The 26,378-nt window shown below is 44.7% G+C and overlaps 2 protein-coding genes across 9 annotated transcripts in view; one reads left to right on the top strand and one right to left on the bottom strand.

Annotated features, from left to right (window-relative positions):
* Window positions 1-1,160: 1,160 nt before the first annotated feature.
* On the bottom strand, window positions 1,161-6,028 carry UCHL1 (ubiquitin C-terminal hydrolase L1). Its single transcript, XM_048305051.1, has 9 exons — window positions 5,866-6,028; window positions 5,751-5,762; window positions 5,201-5,329; window positions 4,180-4,330; window positions 2,843-2,928; window positions 2,720-2,767; window positions 2,279-2,348; window positions 1,892-1,950; window positions 1,161-1,589 (listed from the first exon to the last, which is right to left on the bottom strand). The coding sequence occupies exons 1-9, from the start codon at window positions 5,896-5,898 to the stop codon at window positions 1,503-1,505; spliced, it is 675 nt and encodes a 224-aa protein (XP_048161008.1). The 5' UTR covers window positions 5,899-6,028; the 3' UTR covers window positions 1,161-1,502.
* Window positions 6,029-20,609: 14,581 nt separating this feature from the next.
* The window catches only part of APBB2 (amyloid beta precursor protein binding family B member 2), a 169,610-nt gene continuing 163,841 nt past the window's right edge, over window positions 20,610-26,378 (top strand). For 2 of the 8 annotated variants that reach the window (XM_048302834.1, XM_048302828.1), the window contains exon 1: window positions 20,685-20,754. The gene's annotated coding sequence lies outside the window, so the exon portion shown is untranslated. Of the gene's footprint in view, window positions 20,640-20,680; window positions 20,755-21,215; window positions 21,417-26,378 lie in introns of those variants that run through there. The other 6 variants (XM_048302832.1, XM_048302840.1, XM_048302831.1 and 3 more) reach the window with 4 other exon arrangements.

Raw genomic sequence — 26,378 nt, 5'->3', positions numbered from 1 at the left:
CATGGAAAGGCAGAAGATGCTGCTGTAGAGAACAACGACATGGAACACCATTTCTCAGCCATAGTTTTCACTTCGCTGCTAACAGAAACTGAAGACACTGATGTTTAGAATTGGAGTATCCTGAGGTTTAGCAAATCCTTAGGCTTCAAATTAAAATGTGTTGCAACCCTTCACTAGCTTCAGCTATCAGGTAATTATATGAGCAGGAACAAGGCCCAATACAAATTAACTTCAGCCCACAGAGAGCTTTAATAAAAGCTTGAATTACCCTTCAAAAAATCTCCCTGAAGCCAGAACACCTTGCAGCATACCCAGAGCACCAGTGACCATCTAAGACTGTGGTACCCAGCACTGTATACACTGGCTGCCAGGGACAGACTGGGACCTAATGCATTAGAATAAAGGCCCAAGTTAAAGGCTGCTTTATCTCTGCTTACAGTTACCTGAAGTATCAGCAAGGAGCAGCAAGAGCAGAAAACAGCAACTAGACTCAGGTGAAAACAGTTTCCACAGGTCACAGTTCAGGCCAAGGAACTTGTACTACAGATTAAGTCTCTTCTCTTTGAATCCAAAATTTCATCCTGCTATTAGAAATTCATGTAGTAGGGGTTTCTTCTTTTTAGGTCATTTTGGACAGGACAGCTAAGTACAGCCTCTTTAAAGGTCTTCATAACAGAATCACAAGTTAGTAAGCACACACAGCCTAGCCCAGGATTGTGTTCTGCCTTAGCCAGCAGGTTTGGTTCAGCTACAGGTAGGGAGAATATCTGTTCTAATACTGTGTCCTATAAGGAAACCCAGTGGGTATTCTGTGGCTTGTAGCATATTACAAACCACATTAAGGTGACATTTCAATTGTTAATTTATCACACCTTACTCCTCCAAAATAAGTGTATTCAGGGTGGCAGATTGTAGCTCATGAGTTTTGGACTGGACATTAGGAAAAACCTTACTAGAAGGGTAGTGCAGCATACAGCTCTGCAACATGTTACCGGTGTCTCTCCATCCTTGAAAGCCTTCAAGACACTAGAAAGAGCAATTGCCCTGCTACCCTGAGGTTAACTTATTCCTCAGAGGAGAGCTTTGAGCGTCTTTTCAAAGTGTTTACAGAGGATGCCACACAGTTCCTTTTGGAGAAAATTAGTCATCACTTTAGTCCATTTAGTCTTCCAGCAGAACATTTTATTCTCATTAAGGACAAGGAAATATCAACCAACAACTCCATTAACATGACACAGATCAAACAAGCCCTGTTAAGCATTTTCTACTTAACATGTGAAAAAAAAGAGTCTAAAGATATCTGATGTGTCCAAACCATTCACATTAAAACTTGAGCTCATCCTTTAGCATAAGCTCGGCTGATGTTGCTTCTGTGTATAGCAAAAGGTGGAAATAATTTAAGTTACCAGAACAGCTGTGTTTAACAAGTACTGAAGCACTGGAGTTTAAACTGCATTTACTGGTGTGCTATTAAACTGCTTTCCTCGCATCTCTTCAGAGTCTTAGGCAGACTTGCAGAAAGCCACAGCAGAAAAACGAACTTCTCCTTTTTCACGTTCTGTAAATTGTCTGCAGATCTTAGCAGAATCCTTGGGGATGAAAACATATAGCTGCTTAGACTAACCAAATATACTTGTTGTAGAGAACAAGTCTTTGCAGTTCCTCTCTGAGTCCCATCAACTAAGTTACGTAGTCTTATAACACCAGTTAATAAATACACTTAACAGGTATCTAGCTCTGGGGGACAATACCTTTAGTTGTCATAAATTTAGCAAATTGAAGTACAGTCTTGCAGAGCAAGTAGGTACAACCACTATACACCAAATGCAGACTTCTCACCTTTTTATAAGCCTTGCTTTCAGGGAAACAAGCAGCAAGGGAGAAGTCTTACCTTCAACAGCAAGTCATCCGAGCTTGTGCCATGGTTTACAGGAAATGGCATACGGCCATCTGTGAAAGAAATGCTTCTGAATTAGCAGAACTGAGCATAGTGGACCCAAACAAGTACACATATGATATTTGGAAAGTCAGAACAAATTGTCAATAATCTGAGTGAGATGGAAACAGTCTTCTCAGCTATACCAGTGACAACATGTTTTAGGCCTTCAGTGCAACCCATTTTCAGTTTAAATCTTCAGGTGAAGGTACAAACTGTGTTTTGGCTCTGAAGGCCTCAGCAAATAGTTTAATTAGCACAAAGTATCGTGCCTGAGCCCCCAACACTGTTGTGCAGTGTGAAGTAGGCCCAGCCTAACTGCAGAGTTTCACAGGACCTTACCCAATTCATACAGGTGTCCATCCACATTGACAAACAGGATGAAGTGGAAATTCACACTGTTGTCCTCAACCTTAGGAGATACCATCAGATATATTTGTTAGATTGAAGCTAGTACTGCAAACCCAATTTGTGACTACAGAACAGAGGACACTTCAACAAGAAAGCAAATGACTGAAAACTTAAGTTCAGCTGAAGAGGCCTGTGGCAGGACCTCTACAAGGTCAAGCACCAGAAAACCTAATGTATAGTCATATTTTCAGACTGGGTCTGGACCCAAATTTTTAATTCCATGTTTGAGGAAGAAATCCTGAACAAGTATCCACCCATGAGTCACTCATTTCTCTTTCCCCACGAACTCTAACAGCTATCTGACAGACAAAAAACGTTGCTATACCACCTTCATTAAAACTTTTCCCAAGATTTTACACATTCACATCTTACCCGACATTGTCCTTCTTGCGCAACAGAATTGTGGACTTCTTGTATAGCCTTAAGAGAAAGCAGATACAGGTTACTACATCTTTAGGTGCTGATAGCTCTCAGCAGTTTGTGTAGTTCATATACCTTATTATTTGCCAAATGCTTAGCTCTTTCTTCAGGAGACAAATCAGCTGTTTCATCAAGAAACTTCTTCAGGGCAGACCCCTCATCTGCACAAGATGATCGAACATTTTATTCAGTATAGGTAAAGCATCAGTCACAGTTTAGATGCAGCCCACAGTAACCAGTGCTTTTTGCACTAACTACAAGTCATTGCATTCAGCCTGTAACTATCTCCAACATAAGCACATTATAACTACCACTTAAAGTAAGCTATTTATCCAGAGGATATTAGTAACAATCTACACAAACAACCAGAGTTGTTTCAGGGAAGAGTACTTCAGGTTACTCTGGATGTTTGTTTTGAAAATCACTTTCAGATGGGATTTAGCTTTTCTGATTCCGCACTGCACATCTGGCAGAAATGTACAATCCTGTTTTGAAGTAATTCAAGAAAGGTACGGGCTGCAACACATAACTACCAGAATATGGGTAGATGAAATTGTCTCACTGCCTTCAAATGAAGGCAGCACTTGCTCATGATGGGCTTACTTTGGTTTTCCAGAACATAAATTAGTAGTGCAGTACTAAGATGCACTGAGCTCTAGCACATAAAAGATGTGCTGCATCATTGCTTCGCTCATCAAGAGTGTGTTATTTCAGTGAATCCTTTTTAAGAAGAACAAAGCAAAACTATGCTTAAATGCTCATTATGCCTTCCACATGTGTTTTCCTTTGTATAGAAAGGAATCCCACACCACAGAAAGGGTCCAAGTTCTCTTGGAATACTGGTAGTTGTATTTTGCAGATCTCTAGTCTTTGAACAACAAAAGAATCTTTTTCTATAGTAAAGAAACCATCAAAACTATTACCTCAGTAGGAAAAATCTCCTTACAAACCCTTATCTACACAACTTCTCCAGCAAAAAGAAAACATGTTTTAGACTGATTTACAGGCTACTCTGAGCACATCAATTTACATTAGACATAAGTAGCATGAACAACCCCATCTCTTCTATTGACATCAAACTTAATGTCAATAACTGCTTCTGAACACAGTACTTCCTAATTACAGACAGATTTTGGTCAGTCCTGCAATGGGTCCTTTTCCTCTTGCATGGCTTAGTAGGACAATACCTCTGCAGCTACCAGACAGGAGTCAAAGCACATTCCCTTCTGTGCTTCAGGCAGTACACATGCCCCTCTCCAAAAGCTGGATGACCCACTTACCAACTGAAACAGTACAGCATGCCTCAACTTGGCATGCATGAAAGCCCCACCTGTCTCCCAAAAGCCCATATCCATGCAATCTGCTGTCAAAAAAAAAAGGAAATTCAAGCACTTCGGAACATTCATACTCACCAAGTTTCAATTTGTCCTTGTTATTAGCAACTGCATGTATCAGACCAATTGTCCCACAGGAGTTACTGACTGTCTGCTTCAGGAAATACACCTTGGAACTGATCTCCTGGTCCTTTATTCTCTCAGTCTGTTGCTTCCTGAAGTTCTCATGCTGTAAACACGTAACTGTTTTAGGCATTTCATCACAGACCTACCTTTGTATTGTGCAAACCACTGGACAAGTAAGTTGTTGTGCAGGAGAATCAGTATCAAGACTGGATAAAGATTTACTCAGAAAATTGTCTTTGTGGTACTAATAAAGCAGCATATGTCTAAACTGGATTCAGGCCAACACTTAATGGACTACCTGCATGACTCAGTGATATCCAAAGGCACTGTTCTTAGCTTCTCCATCTGTGCCATACAGTGGAAATAGCTTGGGGTGGGAAATAATATAATGGATAGGCCCTTTTAGATCATCTCCCAGTAGCTTTGGTCCATTGAACAAGACTACTCAGCATGTCTCTACAATAGGCCTTTGGACCTTTAGAAAATTTGCCTTCACAAGCCCCTCCCCATCAGAACAACGTATCAACAACTGTAAAATCCATCACTATTGGAAGGTTATAATCCTTCCTTTTAAGAACCTGCTACTTAAACTTGATTTCAAAGCCCATCTTTAGCATCAAGTGGACTGAATATATTAATATTAATATACTAAAGAAGTAATGTAGGCCTCTCCAGATCCAATGATTCAGCATGGTAATGGAATTGCTATTCCTCACACTCAAGAGTGCTCATGTTTTTTTTCCCCTGTCTGATATACAAAGCAAAGTCTCATAGGAAAACTGGGATGGAATGAGAGCCCTTGTTTAGTTGCTCAGTTCATTTCAGTTGAGGCTATTTGGAGGCTGGGACCAAGCACAACACTGCACCAGTGCCAAGCCCCATCCATGTGCCCAACCATCTGATGCTTGGGTGGACGACAGCCACACTCCTGACGGCAGCCAGTGCTACCCTGTGTACGGGAGGGGACACCCACCTGCTCCGTCAGCGGGAACAGCAGGAGCAGCGCACAGGCCGGGGTCGGCACGGCGCGCAGCGCCTCATCCTCGAAGCCCAGCACGTCCACGAAGCGCCAGCCAGGACCCACCCCGAGGCGGGACAGCACCTGCACGGGGCACAGAGAGCGGGTGGCCCGGCCGCGACACGCCCGTCCCCGCGGGGCGCGGCCGCCCCAGCCCCGCCGCGCCCGGTGACACAGCACAACGCGCGGCCCCGCCGCGCCACCTGCCGGCCGCGCCCGCCGCGGGGCGCACGGGCTCAGCGCCGCTCCGCAGGTGCGGCCGCGCCCCAGCAAGGCGGGATGCCGAGGGATGGAGGGAAGCGCCGCTCCGCAGGTGCGGCCGCACCCCAGCAAGGCGGGATGCCGAGGGATGGAGGGAAGCGCCGCTCCGCAGGTGCGGCCGCGCCCCGCGCAGTGGTACCGTCACCGCGGCTGGCGGCCCCCGGCAGAGCGGGATGCCGAGGGATGGAGGGGGAAGGGACGGCGCCCTCCCGCCCGCGGCGGTCCTCCGGCGGCGGCAACTCACTTTGTTCAGCATCTGGAAGACAATACGGGGGGGGGAAAGCGTGAGTGCCGGTGAGAGACAGCGCCCCACCACCCGCCCCGCAGCCCCAGCTCTGTCCTCGCCGCCCCTCGCGCACCTCGGGGTTGATCTCCATCGGCTGCCAGGCCATGGCTGCAGGGCGGCGGGGAGCCGGGAAGAAGGCAGGCAGGCTGTGCCCCACGCACGACGATGTCCCCCGCGGCAGTTCCGCTGCCGAGCCGCTGGCGACGCTGGGGCGCGGAGCCGCCCACCCGGCTCTTATATAGGGGCGGGCTGGCCCACTCCGCGCGGCGGCGGGGGGAGAGGGAGGAGCAGGGCACGGCCGAAGCGCGGGGGGGCGCGGGCGGGCGCGGGCGGAGGGCCCGCGGTGCGCGGGGCCGGGGGAGCCCGGCGGGGCTGCGGGGCCCGGGTCGCGCCGCCTCCGCGGGAGTGGGGGCGGCCGGCGGCCAGGGGGACCCCGGCCCCTGACGTTGGTGTGGAGAAAGTGCTGGAAGCGGGCCGGCAGCGTCGGCAAGCGGCTGGCATCACCCAGGGCAACAGGTTTCTCCTCCACCATCAGCCCAGCCCCTGGGCTCCGTGCATCCCGAAAGCCCATGTCTACATTTATGTGCCTGACCGCTCCTAAGCATCAGACCCTGTTCTCTGTGTGTTGCATAAAATATACAATGGTTTTCATATTCAACAAAATTATTAAACACTTATTTTTAAATTTCCAGTGTGATAAATCCGACATTAAAGTCTCCTGTGTGCTGATTGTATGTCTGCAGTTTGGACCAACCCCTGAACCAGTCCAGTGAAGCTGGTTAAAAAATAGCGGGCTTTTTATCTTTTATTCATGACCTGACAGTTTCTGCGCACAATGTCTTTGGACTAGAACGTCTGAACAAGGAAACAAAACCAACCTGCTCAAAATACTAGAAATCACGTGGACTCCCAACAGCTTTTCAGATTTTACTGGTAAACAGCCTGATGGGAGCCTTGTGGATAAGCGAGATGCTTCACAGTTGTCTTTCAAACAATGCAAATACTGAACAAAAGAGTCAGCTGAATGTCTGCAGTCTGTTTGGTTTTGATGACTTTCTTCCTTTGGTTTTTCACCGTGTTTCAGAACGATTGGACCCCAGTGCAGCAAAATTTCTAAGTGCCTGCTTGATTTCAAGCACATTTAAATTTACTTTAGATCTATTTCTCTGTAATTTAGTGGGGAATCATTCACATCAGGTGGTTGCACACGCGTTTTTGAACTGAGACATATTCATCAACATTACTCCGTTTACAATGAACTCCTTGGGAAAGAAGCCTGCAGTTTATTTTTTGAAATGTGGCCATAAAAGGTTCAAGATGCAGTCTCACAGTGGTTCTACAAGACTTAGTGAAGAAAAAACAGAATAGCAAGGCAGGTTTTGTATTTTGTGGACGAAGCTGGGATGTTTCCAGACAGGGTAAAGCGTTGAGCAACCTCATCTGATCTTCTAGCTGATCATGCCTTGAGCAGGAGGCTGGTCTAGAGATATCATGCGAACCCTTTCTGAAGTACCCCATGATCCTGTGATTCAGTCTATCGCAGTAAAGGGAAGAGCAGAGTTCAAAACCAAAGATTTCTGGGGAGGACAGGGGAAAGTTTCACAGTAAATGACATTATCATTTATTTCTGCTTTTTTTCCCTTTACTGTGGCTAAAAACAGTCTTTGATGCCTATAAGCAAGCTAAAAATGGCCCAAAATATAAATTCTATATATGGTATCTTTGACTATCTTTCCTTTTATGATGAACTCTTAGTGCACTGTAAGATGCAAGGGTATCAAATCAACTTGAATGAACAAGTCCAATGCTAATGGTCCCTGACAGACATGTAGGAGAGACTGCATGCAGCTCCTCTGAGAGGATAGCAAAGCACTCATCTTGCAGCCTACAGAAGAGAAGGCTAAAAAAGGCAAGAGAAGCCTATGTCTGAATTGTGCAGCAGCAAATGGTGGTTATAACTTCAGCCTGCCTCAGCAATGGCAGTGCTTAGATCCCTAGGTTAGTCATCCCTGGGTTGGCTCCTGTGTCTGTGCTGTTGAGAGAAACTGCAAACAGTTGGGTAAGTGTAATTTCAGGCTCTGCATGCCATGTACAGCATACAGGAAGTGATAGCAGAACTGTGTCTTTGGAAGAAGCTGTCAAATCTATCAATACACTAATTTTAAAATAAACAGTAAGTGTAACAATATCAAACTTCTAAAACTGCTACTGTTGCATAAAGGTGCCTGTCTCCAGAAAGTCACATAAGGAGTGCTGTGTCATATGCAGTCCCCATCCACCTCATTGCAAAGACGAAGAAAGTCTCTGGACCATCTTTCTTCAGAGCAGAAGATAGACGTGCCTAACACATTTAACCCAATTCATTCCCATTACTGCAATAAAATCAAAACTCACCTGGAAAAGTGACTGGACATACTTGTGAACTTTCTGCACTGTCCAAATGTAATAATAGTACTTGTGGTGTTCAACAGGTTTTCTCAGATGTCTAATCTAGAAAGTGTGGACAGAGGAGTCTTTGCTACATATATGATCTTTTGGCAGATTTATTTCTCTCTTAGATATAGGTCTTGGTGTCAGTATTTACCTTCTCATCATATTCCAGATGAAGGTTTACATAAGGAAGAACTAGATCTATAGTTAAGGCCTGTTCCTGAGTTCAGGAATCTCCAAACAAAATTACCTCTAATAAGTAGGGTAGCGAAGGAGGCAAAGCTGGCCTTAGACAATGCAGAGTTCCTGAAATGGAAGCCGAGGCTGTATACCGTTCTTTAGAAAATAATTTTCCCATTGTCCTGCCAAAATCCAAGCCCTGAGGCAGTCCAAGTCCACATCTTCTGCTGCAGTATCCTCACCTGCCTAGTAAACATCTCAGACCTGTGCTTTTCTTCATTTTTTTATAACGACTCACTTCCCAAGAGTAGGTTTCCAAACCCATTCCTGGAAATCTCCTTAATTCCCTACTCCCTAACTTCAAAATGAACATTTATTGTCCATAGCTGGCTGGTGGTGCCCAGGGCAGTGGGATGCAGGTACATGGTTGTGCAGGTGCTGGAGCCACAGGATTACTACATGTCGCCATTCTCCTGGTAACTGCACATTTGCATTTACCCTACAGTGAGTAGAAGGTGTTTGAGATAACTGTGCTGACTTACTGTAAGTGCCTCTGCTGGCTTGGGGGTAAATCCTGCCTGAGAGTAAATGCTGCCTGAGGTAAATCCTGCAGTTAGCTCAGTTTTACCATAGCAGTGTGCTTGAGAGAGATTGATTTACACGCAAATGCAGCATCCTTGCATGTGGATGGAGCAATGTTGATGCAGTGCCATGCTCCCCTTGGCATGTCTCCTGCTGTGATAGTGTCCCTGAAGCTGTAAACTTTGTGGGTCTCAACCCTAGCCCTAATAGCAGCTCTGGGCTGAAGCTGTGGCGCAGATGAGAAAGGTGTGGAGGGAACAAATGTGTCCCTGGAATGGTAGGATTATGCTGCTCTAAATCCTAATCCTAACCCTAACACAGATCCAAAACACAGCATTATGACAGGTGCTATGGAGAAAACTAATTTCATCCCAGCCAGAACCTGTACACTGTGTCACAAGGTATCTGAGGCCACTGCAGGGACAGTGAGTGTCAGGGATCTGTGTAAGGCTATAACAACCCCTCTTCTGGTAAATTGTCTGGAGCAGCAATTCCTGCATGAGAGTGCCCCAGCCTTTAACTAGAAGATCAGAGGGATCAATAGGCCAAGCAATTGAGTGCTTTCATAGAGGGCCTGGGTCCGTTAAAGATTTGAGCAGGAAGAGGGACATCTGTTTCTTTCTGAATTGCAGCCAGGTTGCAATGTGAGGAGTCTCGGTGACTGCAAGTCATGCAGCCCAGCATGTGGGGAAGTCTAAGTTCAATCACTACTCAGCACCTGGCTGTCAGCTGCTGCTCTCCAGGTCCATGGGCCAGGAGCTCTGGGCTGAAACATCTCAAATGTCAGGCAGGAGACTTGCAAATGAAAGAAATTCAGAGCAGCTCAGAGCTGAGTTGGGAATGGGGGAAAACCCCCAAATCTTTCTTTACTTAATGTAAAGATTGGAAAAGTTATATTCTTGTACTCTCTTGTCCACAAGAAGCATATGTTTTGGCTAGGAGATGGAATAATTAAGGGCTTCTGAGGTGGAGACATACTGAAGGATGTGAACTCTGGGTCTGACCTAAGATGAAGACCAGCTGGAGAGGGGTAACACAGAAGCAATGCAGATAGAAGGGTCAGGCTGATGAAAAGGCTGCTCTGCCAAGGACTGTCTTTGTGTGTATTGACTGCTAGCAGTGACTCTGCAATTGCTCTGAACTACAGCCAAGTCCACCAGCAGGTAAAGAACAAGCTCTACAGAATGCAAGAGCTCTTCTGGAAGTCTGTAGGTAGAAGTGTTAAACTGCTAAAATGTAGCTTTGAAGGCTTGCCTTGACAGTCTCAGTTCTAAAGAGTGCAGCCATGGTTTCCTTGATTTCAGATCTGTCTGGCAGGATGCTGATGATTCTTCTCTTCATTCCTCTGCGAAACTGTGCCCACCAAACAGTGATGGTGTCTATCAGAAGCACAGCAATAGCATGCTTTCTTTCACAGTAGAAATAGGACAAACAGAGAGTGACTTCTTTCTCTTTTCACAAAGAAGGGTAGGAGGGACATCATTGTTGACAAGGGTGTCTTAGTTTCCAATGAAAACATATACTGTCTGGCTATGAAAGACATGAAAGCTTGCAAGGCTTGTCTCAATGGATAAGAAAGACAGGATACTGGCAGCTGGACAATTGGCATCTGTCTTCTTTCCCTCAAATGCTTTTTTGGTGATATTAGCAATCTACCCTTTTTCCTCTATAGGCAGGAATAATCCATCTTTCTAGTCCTGTAGAAGAGAACAATCCCTGCTTCCTTGCTCTGTCTTTGTTTTGTCGACTTAAACATTCTTAGGATTAGTGCTTTTATCTAGAGACGTAAAATACACATTTCAAGAGGACCTCATTGTGTGCAATGATTTAGCAAAATACATATAATAGCTAATAATAATGAATTTTAATTTTGATGTAATACTTGGATGATCTGTGATTAGGACTTGCATACCTACTTACATTTTCATCCAGAGAATGCTTTCCTCAGATTAAAAGGCACAAAACGAAACAAGATGAGCCATGTGATTTTAAACTACTGGTTGTGAGGCATGTAAATAGCAGCACTTGACTATTGTAATACACTCTCTAGTACAACACTGTGCCTTTTCCCAAGCCCTGTGTTGTGCCAGGCCTTCCTGGGGTGACCCCAGTCTGCTCCTCTCCTGCAGTCTTCAGTTCCTTCAGTCACAACTTCACAAACCCTATCCTTAGATTTGTTTCTGAATGCTTGACAGCCATACAATAGCACCCAGAAAGCATTAATCTCTGCCTGTGCTCTGAGACTGCTGGAAGAGCTTACCTTAGACGGGATGAGTTTCTTGTGAAACAAAATAAAAGGCTGCTTCAAATCAGCTCTGGAGCACTAGCCACTCTTAAGCTGGAGGAGAGTAGCAGAAAAAAGGAGAGATGAGAAATGTTGTCAGTCAGTTGAAAGGATATTAAGACGTTGACTCAGTAGTACTTTTACAGTGGTAGAGATGCACTTCCTCAGGTTTATGGGGTGCTGAGGGAAAGCCACGGGCCACCTCCCAAATACCTCTTTATGTCAGCAGCCTCCAACCTCTAGAATTAAACCTTTTCAGGAAAAGGACAGAATATACACCTTAAGGAGCTGCTGAGGGGGGATCTAACTCTGGACCAAGTCTATTGTCACCTATGCTCTCTTTACATACTAGTGTAGCTTTGGGGGGAATGTGAGGAGCAAATGAAGAAATTAGCTAGCCTGCTGTTGGATGAAGAAGGGAGAAGTATGGCTCTGCCAGAAGGGAATAGCAAGGGCTTTTGTGTCTGCTGAAGAAAAAAGGGCTTGTCCAGCCTGCATGACAACAGAAGCGTCTGTGGAAGAGGACTCTCATATGAAGGGGGTTTACTGTGAAATCTTGTAACTACTCCAGTTCAGCACAGCAAGCCATCTTACACTATGGCCTGGACATCAGCTATCATCTTTTGGGGAGAAGGAAAAGCAGACTGATGGTGATGGGCAGGTGTAAAAGGTATTCCTTCATGCTATCTTTTTTATCCAAATGGAGAACTTTAGTGGAATTGAAAGTAGTTGACATTTGAAATCAGCGAACAACAAATCCACTTCATGAAAATAAATAAATAAATAATGAAAAACCCCAACGCCCCATTTTTTAGCTAACTTAGTCACAGAATCCTGGAAGATGCTTGCTTTTTCCACATAACTGACATGGTCCTGTATTCTTGTTGTATCTTATGAGTAGTCTTCTGGTCAACAGTTTCCAACTGATCTTTGTATGTATGTTCACCCCCACTTACATAAATTCTGAAATAAGTTGTGCTCAGCTTAACATGTTCTCTAAAAACTTCACTTGCACAACAAAAATGTCCAGGGTAGTAAAAGCTACCCTGAACTCCTACACAACAAGGACATATGTAGCACAATATTTACACTAACTTGTGCCAAAGAATCTGCTTCCTAATCTACATGTGCACACTCTTGAGAAGTGTGGGGATTTTGTTTTTAGTTGGAGAAGTGCTCTGATCTAAGGCTTTAGCTGCAGACAGTCTCTAAGATGTTCAAGCATGGCTCTTCTGTTGGACCTACTGCACCTGGGGAGTGATGTTGGCACAGAGCTGCTGCCAGCCCAGTGAGTGAAGCCAAGAGCTTGGGGTCCCTGGATTGCCCTGAGTCTGCCCTGAGTCTGCCTAGCTAGTCCTGTCCTGAAGTGGGCTGACTGTGCAGGACTGCATGGGAAAGACATTTTCTGCATCTGAGCCAGCATCAAACTACCTCTTCTTAATCACTCCTAGGGCATACCTTAGAGTTCCTAGCCACTGCATATACTTGGTGGGCAGGCCTGGCGGGGTAGTGACTCAGAAGTGACTCAGAGCAGCACAGCTTTGACTCTTTCTCACTGTGACCACGGTAGAGAAAAAGCCTCACAATCTAGATCTGAGCTGCTCTTGCTTCTCCACTCTGTAACAGCATATAGAAGCATTAAATGCATCCCTTAGTCATGCTAGCAAATTGTGCCTTTTAGGCAATGAGATCTGCAAAGCCTTGGCTGTACCAATGCCTATGTTAATTACAAATAACAGTAGTTATCCACTTGTACTTGCAAGTCAAGTCTTCGATTTCAAAGTGCGGAAGAATGAGAGACTTAACCTTACATTAATAGCCACTTTCCAGAAGTACATCTGGCAGAACATAACCTTTTGCTTAAGTTATAATGCTGACACAAAGTGTTTTACACGTGGTGACCACCCAGTGTCTCGCTAATGCAATACAGTTGTGTTGTACGTGCTGCTCTTACCGGCTGGGCGATGCAGCAGCGCAGGGGCCCAGCTGCTCTGACACTGCTGGGGATGTCACTGGTGGAAGGTTGTTAGTCTTGGCTCAACTGCAAGCAATTAACATTAAAAACACAGTGAAACAATTCCAGTTGGGAAACATCACCCCTTTCAAGCTGCCTTTGACCCAGCCAGTCTCAGAACCTAACCATACAGTGCCTCCTATGTATCTTCAGATGCTGCTCTCAGAGTACCAACCGTGCAGAGAAAGGGAGGATTTTTTCCCTCTCTGCTTCAGGAATTTTTTCACGCTACACAAGGAGGAGAGTATTTCCAAATGCCCACTTTTAGAGAAGTGTTTAGACAGTGTTTGTCACTGATAGAGAAACTTCTTTTCTGAAGGTCAGTTTAACAAGCGCTGTTTTGAAGTGTTTGCCCAAAGCACATGCTGGTATGAACACTATCATTTGGACCTTGAGCCATCCCGTTTTAGTGGAGGAGTTTAGCTTGTGAATGCGCATGCTGAAACAAATCCCTGTCTCAGTGGAGAAAAATATTTAGGTTGTGAGGGAAACTACACTATGGATCAGAAAAACAATGGGACTCTATCACATTCTACAGTTGCAAATATAAACGCAAAACATGCTGCTCTTTCCCGTGTACGTTTATACACGTAGGGCAAAATTCCCATTGAGTGCATTTGCAGCCTGGGCTTTTCTAGCTGTATTTAGGACATTAGACACTGGACTTTTGTCTCTCTTGTTTCAGAGACAAAGCACTGACCTTCTGCTGTTAGCAAACCTAGCATTTCCAACTTTATCTTAGCTTTCTGTACCTCTTAATGTGTATTAGTGGATGTGTGTATATATGCATGACATAGAATCATAGAATTCTAGAATGGTTTGGGTTGGAAGAGACCTTAAAGATCATCTACTAAGGATGATAGAATCATAGAATGTACTGAGTTGGAAGAAACCCACAAGGATTATCAAAGTCCAGCTCCTGGCCCTGCACAGGACAACCCCAACAATCACACCATGTGTCTGAAAACATTTTCCAAATGCTTCTTGAACTCTGTCAGGCTTGGTGCTGTGACCACTTCTCTGGGGAGCCTGTTCCAGTGCCCAACCACCCTCTGGGTGAAGAACCTTTTCCTAATATCCAGCTTAAACCTCCCCTGACACAGCTTCATGCTGTTTCCTCAAGTTCTGTCACTGGTCACCACAGTGAAGAGATCAGTGTCTGCTCCCCCTCTTCCCCTCACAAGGGAGTTGTAACTGCAATGAAGTCTCCCCTCAGTGTCCTCTTCTCCAGGCTGAACAGATCAAGCTCAACAGATCAAGCTGCTCTTGTATGACTTCCTGTCAAGACCCTTTACCAACCTTCATAGCCCTCCTTTGGACACTTTCTAACAGCTTTAGATCCTTCCTGTATTGTGATGACCAAAACTGCACAGAATATTTAAGGTGAGGCTGCACCAGGGCAGAGGAGGGTGGAACAATCTTTGCCCAGCTGGCAATGCTGTGCCTGATGCCCCCCAGGACATGGTTGGCCCCCATGGCTGCCTGGGCACTGCTGACTCATGTTCAACTTTCCACTGACCAGGACACAGAGGTCTCTTTCCAAGGTGCTACTTACCAGCATCTTGTTCCCTGGTTTGTATGTATAACCCAGGTGCAGAATCCATCACTTCCCATTGTGAAACTTCATTCAGTTGGTGATTGCCCAGCCCTCTAAATTGTCAAGGTCTCTCTGCAGTACCGCTCTGCCTTCCAGGGAGTCAACAGCTCCTCACAATTTAGTACTGTTGGTAAACTTACCTATTATACTTTCAGGTCCTGCATCCAAGTCATTTATAAGGATGTTGAAGAGCACTGGCCCTAAATTAGAGCCCTGTGGAAACCCACTATTGACAGGTCACCAGCCTAATGCCATCCCACTCACAATAACCCTTTGTGCCTGACCCATGAGCCAGTTGCTGACCCATCCCGTGATGTGTTTATCCAGCTGTGTGGTGAACATTTTGTCCAGAAGGATACTTGAGAGACAGTATGGAAAGCTTCACCGAAATCCAAAGGGATTACATCAGCTGGCTTCCCTTGATTACCTAGGTGAGTTAACTTGTCATAAAAGCAAATTAAGTTAGTGAAACAGGACTTTCCCCTCATGAAGCCATGCTGGCTGTGACCAATGACTGTGTTGTCCTTCAAATGTTTTTTAATAACTCCCAGAATAATTTTCTCCATAATTTTACTAGGCACTGAAGAAAGAATGACAGGTCTGTAGTTCCTAGGGTCATCCTTCTTGCCCTTCTTGAAAACTGGAACAACATTTTCCAGCTTCCAGTCAAATGTGACCTCTCCAGGTTCACAAGACTATTCAAAAATCTTTGAGAGAGGTCTCAAACCCCCTGCCACAGGTAGCAACACCTTCAACTATACCAGGCAGGTTTCTCAAAGCCCCATACAGACCATGAGTGGGTTAGCCATTCTGGCCTGAAACATGGCTTTCCTGACTGCCTCACAGGGAGCTGTGCTGATATGCCATCCTTGGCTGCCTGTTGGGCAGAACCTGCAGCAAAGCTCTTCCAGGGAAAGCTCCAAGATGCCAGCGCAGCGGGGTTGAAGCACAGCAGCTGCTGGCAATGGATAGGTGTTTTCCTAAAACTTCCAAGGTGTGCTTTATTTTGTGCTGTTTGAACAACTCAAAATATTTGTAGTCTCAAATGCAACCTACATTGCAAAATCTCTGTTGTATTCCTATTTCTCAGTTGTAGGTAAATATTGGTGATCATATGTTTCAATGCCCATCAGGGCTGTAGTTCCCATTTTAAGCAGCCAAGGCAAGAAAATCTAGGTAGATGTCAGCTTCGAAAGTGTGAGCTATTCTTTTATTTGACCACCTATAATTACAGGCCTTGCTCTGTGGCAGCTTTTGAGTATTTTTGTCCACCAGAGCCACATAAAAGAGTGAGCGGAGTTTGCAGAAAAGTCAGCTCTGAAAGCAGCTACTGGCTTCTAGCAGTGCCTAAGCAGCTACTGTAGCATTTAGAAACTCTGCATTAATAGCAGCTTTTTTGTCACAAACAGCAGCTTTCCCCCATCTGGCCTTTCCAGCCAGAAGGAAGTCCCAAATGGACTGTTTTCCTACAGTGGTTAGTTGGTATGTTCTCCTGTTTCTAATATGGTGATTGTTTGTGAGCAAACACAGTCACCCTGCTCACACCCCTCAGAACTTGCCTGTAATAATAAAAAAAATGGAGCTGCCCCTGTTTGGATGAGTGGGTGGGCTGGGTAAATTCAGCACATAACCACGGAGTTTATATGCGTGGGGGCTAGTCAGGTCAGGCCACCTTCCCTTCACCCTTCCTGTAGGAAATCTCAATAAACTGCTGTGTAACAGGCAGAGAAAGGAGAGATCAGAGAATTACATCTAGACAGATGTATAAGAGATCATTTATAATTACCTTAACAACCATTCCTGGATGCAAGGCTTTGCATTCCTGAAGAGCTAGAGAGAAACTTCAAAATTATCATTCTGCCTTGCTTGGCACGCCAAGATATCAGAGAGCTGCTGGCCTACAAATTGCTCCACTTGCCCTTGTTCCCATACAGCCTTCGTTAACGTAGTGGCAATGTGCCTGAGACAGCTAATACAGCAAATGGGAGAGGGCTCCATGAGTATAGCAGGAGGCCCTGATTTAGTTCCTGGTTTGATTTAACTACTGGAATAATCTTATCTGAGACTGATGTCTTGTGGCCTTTGCTTCTCTATAAATAACACAGGAAGTTTGTCCATGGCAGAATTAATCTTTCACTATATGCTAGCCCAGGGAGTACTAGGGAGACAGGAATTCGAAAGAATGGGAGCGATACATGCTTTCACACAGGTCCTGAGAAGCAATGTGGCTGGGGGACTGAACCCTCTAAGTATGTTCAAGCCTGTAATGAAAAACACATGCCACGAGTCTAATTCTTAAATCTCCCAGCTGCTTGTGCACTGTGTGTGGTGGTTTATGTTTTTTCTCGAAAATGATTTGATTTTGTATTTAAAATGGAGACTTAATGTATCTGTGTGAAAACGTTAGAGAAAGTGTTGCGGAGAAAATTACCATTCTGCCATAACTGAATTTTCTTAATTAAGTTTCTGTGTTTAGGACCAATATATTCAGCAAAAGACGGTGTGTTTCTCCGTGCTGTGGAAGCGCAGTGACACCACTAGATGGTAGCCTTGCTTATTTCATAGTCACCACTTTCCTGCTTTCCGCTGCAGTAAGAGAGACGAGTTTCTCGAGATGGGATCATTGCGTACTCTATCCCTCTACACGGACTGACCCATAAGTAAAAAGCTGGTATATAGAAGAAAGCAGGGGAGAAACGACGAACTTTTCCTGAGAGCACACTTGGAGCACAGTCAGTACTGATGCAGTGCCTGCAAACCCGTGTGGCACTGGGGGAGGTCAGTTGCAGAGATTTACTTGCCAATGGAGACTCCTATGGACTGTCATTCCTTGTTGCAAAGTCGGAGACACTTTGACCAAAATAAAATTGCAGTCAGTGGTTCACACACAGAACAGCAAGATGATAATGAAATTCTTTTGGTATGAGTTGATAATATAGAAAGGCCTCTTTTTTCCCTCACTGTTGTTTATGAACACTATTCCAGAAGATGCTTGTGTCTTAAGTAAAAGAGTTGGACTTTGATTATCCTTGTGGGTCCCTTCCAAATCATGATATTCTATGTTTCTATGAAATATTTGATGAGACCTGCTGAGCCTAGGCAAGCTGTGCATCCACGTAGAAATGTTTCCAAGAAGTGAGTGTATTGAGCGGCTGTCCATTTGGGATGTGTATGAAATTCCTTATTTTGTTTCCCCAACACTTCATTTTTATGGCACTGCTTTCTACACCGCAATCCAAAGTGCATTATATAGACTATGTAACTAAATATTAATCGTAACTCTTACCACATAGCTAAAAGCACAATGCACTTATTTTTATTAAAGGAATATTAATTTCTGAGTATCTTGCCTGAGCTTTTCTCTCAGGGAAATTTATTAATAGGCTATTCACCAACAATCTTGGTAACCTGCTAGTTGTCTTGCATCTCTTCAGTAGATATAGTGCCTATTCCAGGGAGAGTTCTTCTCCAGTACGCTGTCCAAGCATGAAAGCCTTCCCTCCTGCTGGATGATGTGCTTTGTTGAAGAGGGAAGCAACCTGATTTGCAAATGCTGAAATTTGGTGACCTCTCAGGAGGTCATTGGTCCTTCTGAAACTGATCACAATGACATGTTTTTATTACAGATCATTATAACCATTTGGAGGCTTTTTTTGACCATCATCATAGTCTTGGATCTAAAAATATCAATTAAAATCGGAGTTTTAGCTTATAAAAGTGTTAGGAGATTAAATCATGTCCAATTTTAAGACAAATTGAAAAGGTGGGTACCACTACAAAAAAGAACAATACATTTAAGAGTAAGTTATTAAATATTAAAGTATAATTCTTAGGTGCTTTGCTCTGAATTACTTTCCCTAATTGTTTCTTCTTGTTCATCACTGTAGTACTTATAAATATTTTTTTCTTTTCTTTAGGCTGGTGGATGTCAATATGATCTTCTAAAACCATAAACATTTCTAATTAAAGACATAATATTGCTATTAATCTTAACAATCCTTTAAATTGTTCTCAGTTCATGAGTGTTCTGCTATTACCAGGAACATGGTTGTAAAGGCAGGGAACAAAATACAGAAGAAGGTTCTAGAATGCATAGGAAAAATAATCTCTTGCAGATATATAGATTTGCTGTTGTAAAAGGTGTAATAAATTTTAAAGTAGACTTGGGCACCTCAATAGGACTACTAAATGTGTTTACATTTACAAGAACATGTAGGAAAATGTATGAGATGCAATTTCATTATTGTAATAGACTTCTTTGACCTCCTTATACATCTTAGGTCACTCCAATACGACACTATTTTACTGCTGATTGTTGCATATCTACTGTTCCAGGGACTTCCTAAAATTGTTATAAGGTGTAGAAGTAAAAGGTCTGTTACATTGCTTTCCACTGAACTACCATCCTATGTTGAATTTTTTGCTTTAGCAATGACCAGTTACTTCCCCTGTAATCTCAAAAGCCTGTCTTGACAGAACAGACAATATTCCACGTATTTGGAAGGTGCTAAACAGAAGTATCTTCCTATGGATGTGTTCTATTAAGCCTTATTTCTAACTGTTCAGGACGTTGCTGTGATTCTCTACTAATCCATCTCAAGATGTGTCTAGGGATTTAATCTCAACTCTACAGTAACCCTATAGTAGTGCATACAGGTTAGAGCAGTGAAGTTGCCAGGCCTGGTCCTTTACTTGTTCGTTTGCCACACATGAGAACACCCCATTCCTTTCCATTCACACTGGTTACCTGAGTTTTGACACCCACCAGAACACAGCTGCCTGGAGCACTATGCCAATGCCAAGCACACGCCTTTAGTCCGTGACCAGAGGGGTTTGCTAATGTTCATCAGCCATGTGGGTGTTTAACCCAGGGCCATGTTGCTACTTGGAGTCCATATCCAGTGTGGAAAACAACCCATTCTTAGAATCATAGAAACATACAATTGTTAGGGTTGGAAAAGATATCTAAGATCAGGAAGTCCAACCATTAACCCAACTGCCACTAAATCACATCCCCAAGTACTACATCTACTCATCCTTTTAAGTACCTCCAGAGATGGTGATTCCACCACTGCCCTGGGCACCCTGTTCCAATGCTTAACAACCCATTCAGTGAAGAAATTTTCCTTAATATCCAATATAAACCTCCCATGGTGCAACTCGAGGCTGTTTCTTCTGGTCCTATTGCTTTTTACCTTGGAGAAGTGACCAACCCTGAGCTGTCTACTACCTCCTTTCAGATAATTGTAGAGAGCGGTAAAACCTTCTTCTAGGGCTTCCCAGCCTACTCGGCTGTCTACCTCTCTGCCTCTCACTATTGCCAGAGGAGCACTGCGATAAAGCAGGAGGCATTTGGGGAGTGTTACCAATTACCACTGCCTCACCTTGATATGGGCATGACTACACTTGCCAAGCACGAGCCAAGACCATTCTTTTTTCCCTAAGGAGAAAAAAAAATAAATTTTTTTTTCAGGGGGTAGACCTGCCTCACACACAACCCCTACCCCTTCACAGAGGTACCTCTGCTCTGATGTGAGCTGTTGACCTAAAGCCCCGAGTGCGGCACCGCCGAGAGGCCGCGGGGCTGGGCGGGCGGGGGCAGCGGGGGCACACAGCCGCCACGGCGGCGCAGCCATCGCCCCCTCGCCCGCCTCGCCCCGCCCCGCCCGGCCGGCACCCTGCGGGCCGCGGCTCTGGGCGGCGGCCGGGGCGGAGGGAGAGGAGGGGCGGTGGCGGCCGGCGGCCGGAATCGTTTCCTGGGTAAGCGCAGCGGGCTGGGAAGCGTTTCCGGAAGGCTGGCCGCATCCCGCAGCGGCTTCGGGCGCCTCCGGGGCGGGCGGCGGAGCGGCGGGCAGGCGGGCAGGCAGGCAGGCAGGTAGGTAGGTAGGTAGGTAGGCAGGCAGGTGCGCTCCGCGGCGGGCAGGGCAGGGCAGGGCAGCGCAGCACGTCCCGCGGCAGAGCCCCGGTGCGCGGCCGCCCGCGGTGCCGCCGCTCCGCCCGGGCCGCTGCCCGTGCGACGGGGCAGGAGGCCGGGGGAGGGTCCCGCCGCCCTTGCCTGGGGCGATTCCGGGGCATCCCGGTCTCAGGGGTGGGGGGCCGGGGCCGGGCTGCGGTCCGCTGCCTTTCCCCGGTGTGCGGGAGCGCTGCCGCTGCTACTGCAGAGCGCTGGCCGAGCCTGCGGCGAGCGTGGGCTCTGTTCCTGCGGGCGGCAAATAACAGCGGCGGCCGGTCTTGTTCTGCTGGTGGTGGTGCGGTAAAAAAGGCTGAAAAGTGGCAAAAGTACCCGTAGAAGTACCTTTTTTTTTTTTTTTTTTTTTAATTACTAGAGTGAGCGAGTTGAGCTCTGTGATTAAATCGTACTCGAGGGTTGCACGCGGGGCTGCAAATGGGAGTGTGAAAAAAATACAGTCCTCGGAACAAAACGTGAACCCCACGAACGCGTCTTGGAAGTTGTCAGGAATTTGCTTGGGTCCCAAGGCAGCAACGGAGCTACTTTTCGTAGCGGCTAGAGAGACAGATAAAATGGAAAGTGTAACGGTTTGTATTTGTCCTTCATTGCTTTGCCTGCTTGTTTGCAATGTTTTATAGCTCTTGTCTGGGCTCTTGCTTGCTAGGGAGGGTAAGCGTACTTCTGGGCTTTAAACACAAAATAACTAAAACCAAGAAAAAACCCCAACTTTGCAGTGGGGATGCGCTGGTAGGCTTTGTGTGTTGTGGATGCTGTTGGTAGGTGTACATGGTAAATGGTATCTGCAGTCAGCTGTTCAGGGTAACAGTATCTGCTGCAAGTTTCAGTGCTTCACGGAAGATCTGCTGTGTTGTCCCAGAAGCTGCTGCTGAGCTGCTGCAGCTTTGCTGTGTCCTCTAGCTCGACGGTGTGCTCCTCCAGTTTGTTCTAGATCCTACATGTCGTCATCCTGCCGTCTCGTGCTCTAGTATTTTCTGAACGCCTGAATGAGTTTTCTGTCTTGGATTTAAAACTATTTTCTGCCGGCATAATTACATTTAGTTAAAATAAGAGTGCAGATGTCCTAGCATTTAAAGGAAGAGACATCCTCTTACGGTGACCTTGGGACAAAATCTTGGCTGATTAATTTCCTTGCCTGGAACAGTCATGTGGAGTGTGGATATTTTTGTTCTTCCTTTATAGCAATAAGTGTGTGATGGAATACTTTTTGGCTTGTATTTTTGGGGTGGTTTTTTTTGTCATCTAAGGGAAATCAAGGTCTGGAGAAGACTCTTTGGGATAAAGAGTAATTTTATCCTGTGTTATGAAGTAAACATAACTGTTGTAACAAGGAGGATTCTTGGCTCTGAAGCAGTGCAAGTGAATGTGCCTTTCCCAGCAAGAGTCATCTAAATAGTAGATTAGAACTGTGGGAATCATTTGCTAGGAGAGGGAATGCGTGACTTGGACTTATTCTTCTTGTTTTTCAGTTCTGCAGTTGGAAACCAGTGACAAAACTGGTCATTTTTGGTGTGGTGTTGAGTGGACTCTGCTGTGCCATTAGTCAGAAGGGATGGTGACTTCCTTAGGAAATGCCTGAGGAGCTTAGAAAGGGCTGCTGCAGGGTTTGAGCTGAAGAGAGTGGTGACTTCAGGAGCTAATTAAGGGGGAATTTGAGTACTTGAGATTGCCTGCTGTGAGGATTTTTTAGCAGAGGTTGTGAAAATCTAAAGTGAACCTGGTAGTTGATAGGTAATGGTGAGCAATCGACTGATTACATCTCCGTCAGATAGCAAGCTTTGACACAGGATGTGCAGTCAGACTGGAACAAATCATCCACCCTGAAAACAAACTGTACTGTACATCCCTTTCTAGTGGGACACGAAGTCTTGCTTTTGTACCCTGCTGTGAGCAAGGAGTTCCATTACTGGGAACAGTAGAGCCAGGGATGTGCTGGGTGCATTGGCTGATCGCTGACCAAGTTGCTGCTGCCTATGGAGAAAGTAAAGGTGATGGTGGAGTGTGTTAGGCCAGGACACAGGAAGGAGAGGTGGTGGAATGGGTGCAAGCTCCTGGGGAGTGCCAGGCAAGGGTTCTCTCACCTGTGCCATGGGTGGGTCAGTGCAAATTGAGCCTGGAGAACAGCAGTGTCAATTATTCCAGAGAAGACAAGGAAAGCCTGGCTTGTTTAGCCTAGCAAATAAGGCTGAGGTTGAATATGATTGCAGTCTGCAAGTACAGCAGCGATATAAACACGAGAAAGGGAGAGAGGAGCTGTTTAAGCTAAAGAACAATGTTGGCATGAGAACAAATGGATATAAACCAGCACGAATAAATTTAAGCTGGAATTTACACATTTTCTTCCCTAAATGGGCTCAGGTTCTAGAACAACCTTAAAATGGGATAAATGGGAGTAAGTCGTTTAACTGGCTCTTGAGGATATGTTGAGGAAGTCTGTATTGTGTGCTTGGCTGTGGCAGTAGGAGAGGAGGCTTGGTGACTCAGGAAAAGCTTTTCTGTATGTCTGAGTTAACTGAATATAGATTTTATGTGTTAGTGTTTCTTATTTTTGAAATACGACCTTATAAAACCGCTATAAAAATTCCTGCTTTACAGTTTGTATCGCTACATGGTTGCAATGTGCTTAGTGGACACTTTCTGAAATGTTTTGCATGTTAGCTTTTTTTCCCCCCTCCAAAATAATGTGTCGTCTAACAACTGCATGTAATTGTGTAGAAAATCTTTTTCCTTTAAGTCCAAGCTGTACAAAAGGAGACTATGTTTGCATGTGTAAGATGCTTGATCTTATTAACTTCCAGATTAAAAAATGAATTGCAGTAATTTTCCCCCCCAAATAAAAAAGTAATTCATAAATCTTCTCAAAAAGGAGGTCTTGGGGGACTGTGTAGTAGACCCAGATAGTGTGAACTGAGACCAGTTCTCTAAGATATGCTGGGACTGGAAGACCGGAATTAAATGAAGTTAAAGCAAATTTGAAAACAAGTCTAGTTGAGGTAGTTGTGCATGGGATTTGTCTCATTTGTTGCCCTGCAGAATAGCTGAGATATCTGGCATGGTGGTTGCAGTAGTTGAACTTGTATGAAGTCTGTAGTTGGTTCGAAAAATACTCTGTGTGCAACATGGAATACAACCAGCTGCAGATGCTGTATAATGGGTACTGTGTCTGTCAGCAGTACCTGACCGCTTCTCACAATGACCAGTATCCTAGCACCTCTGTCCCTGTTTCCTTGTCTCATCATGCTTGGACAGAGGACTAATCCGGACAGAGGACTAATCCATCCTATCCCCAGAGATTTAAGGAGCAGAGTGTGATTTTTGGAAGGCTCTGTGTGGTGTCCTGCTTTAGTTTCCTAATTCTTTTTACCCTTCAGCCTGCTTTCTTTGTAATCTCTTGTCTCCTGCAATCTGTCTTTTTTTTTTTTTTTTTTTTTTTTGTCTCCATGTAAGCAGGTGTTGAAGGAAAAATAAGAACAGTATGCCCTCATTCAAAACCTCCACTAGAGATACTCTCTGAACCTCTGGCTGTTCTCAGCTGTGTGTTACCAGAGTTGGGTGCAAGCTTTCCCTTCAAAACATTTTGTGGCTTTTGGTTCCAGATGCCTGTCTGGTCTGTGTGCAGCCTCCTGGGACCTTGTTGCAGCCTCTCTGGGCTTTAGCCAGGAGTGCTGCTTGTCTGTAGGTCTGCTTCTGGCTGTGAAAAGAATTCCTTCTTTCTGCTTGGCTTCCCCGGAATCCCTGCTGAGATTATTGTCTCTTTTACCACTTTCCATTCACCTGCAAGGGGTGTTGCAGGTGGGAGGCTGTAGAGCTCTAGCAGAAGAATTTGAGGGAAGCATTGCGGAGAGTGCCCTGGGATTGCTAAGGAACACTGGTTTATCTGTGCCTCATCTGGGAGGTCCTGGTTGCTGAAGTCTATTGCCCAGGGTGTAAGAGCAGACCCTGCACCAAGGCGACTGGAAATGAATGTAGGAGTCTGCGCTGACAAAGACAACAGACACTTGGTCTCCATCACTCGCAGGACAGTGAGTTAACCTTCTGTAGTGGGTTTCTTTATGTCTTAAAAAGATAAAACTCGATTTAACTGGAGATCTAAGGACAGCCTCTAAGTTCTGGCTTCCAATGTTAAAACCATTTTCTTTCTTTAACTGAAATGTGCTGAGCTTCAGTCTCCCCTGAAAATGTGTTATTTGTTTGGATAAGTATTTAGATTGTGATTTTTACTGCTGAACAAACCCTCCATCTGAATGTAACACTGATTAGTGCATTTTTAAAGTTATCTGCATACCAATTAGGATGATTAACTAGATGCAAATATGTGCCTTTATCAGTAGTGTTTGCTGCATTTGTTACTGAACACTGATGTCAGCTGAATGAAGTCTAGGAATTCATGAATGTAAACTACTAACTTGCGTAGTGGTGCATTAAAAGTAATATGTGATAGAGGGAGGTTTCCTAGAAAATAAAATATGCAAATTTTTCTTCTGATCTCAGTCCCAGATAGCCAGTGTCTGTAATTCTGGTTTGTTTTACCTTATGAATAGTGCTATGGCTGTAAAGTACTTTAAGCAAACTCTTCTCAGACTTGTATTTGGCAGTTTAATCTGTCAGACTTCACAATTTAAAAACCTCCACTAAAATCTCAGTGGTGTCCTCCTGTAGCTGTGCCAAAATAGAGTTATAACTGAGTGATTTATTACTGCTTGGCTGTTCTTATTTTCTGGAGAAAACTTAAGGGGAATCTTTTTTTTCCTTTGTCTTCCTTGCTGGATTACATTGCACCCGAGATAATATACCCTGTCAGACAAAGTATCAGCTCTGTCTGCCTTTGGGAAAACCCTCCTGGAAGCACTAGTCATGCTTCACTATGATATGCTTTTAAGCAATTCTGCAGTGTGTTTAGTTGTTTTGTTCGTTTTTTGGAGGTTCGTTTTTGTTTGCCTTTAGTGCAAGTGCAGTTTAATTTTCAAAGGCGCCAAAAGGAACATTTCTAAAGTACTTCTGCAGATTTCAAGTGTAGATGATGTGTTTAGAAATAGCATTTGGGTTTAATGTTGGTGTTAAAATATGTTTCATGAAGTACTCTTAGTCACAACTGATTTTTTCCGTATGTCTATTAGCTAGTTACAGAGAGAGGTTTCCCGATGTAATTACTGTGTGTGAAGGACAGATTCCAAAGAGAAGGAAATTGACAGGCATTAAATGTTCCTTACCTTTATGAATTAACTTGTTTTAACAGAAGAAACTACCGCAAGCTTCATATATTTTGTTGTTGTCATCTGTTGTAGAAACTTGTATTTTCTTTGCAGTGTTCTCTGGGTAGGAAGCCCTCCAAACAGTTATTAAATGGCAGTCATTAGTGTGACTGATATTGGCACAAATCAGTTAAGACTTTATTGGAAACCTTGTAAATATAATTTCTCAGATGAGTTGAAGGGATATGCTGCAGGGTTCTTACAGGCCAGCTGCAGAATTCAGCAAATGAGGAGCTTGACATTAAGCCATCCTATGTATTTAGTATAGAACTTCATTAT

The sequence above is a fragment of the Corvus hawaiiensis genome, chromosome 5, assembly GCF_020740725.1.
Source record: "Corvus hawaiiensis isolate bCorHaw1 chromosome 5, bCorHaw1.pri.cur, whole genome shotgun sequence".
Taxonomy (NCBI): Eukaryota; Metazoa; Chordata; class Aves; order Passeriformes; family Corvidae; genus Corvus; species Corvus hawaiiensis.
The sequence above is the reverse complement of the archived record's forward strand: the minus strand, read 5'-3'. Positions and strand labels throughout refer to the sequence as shown.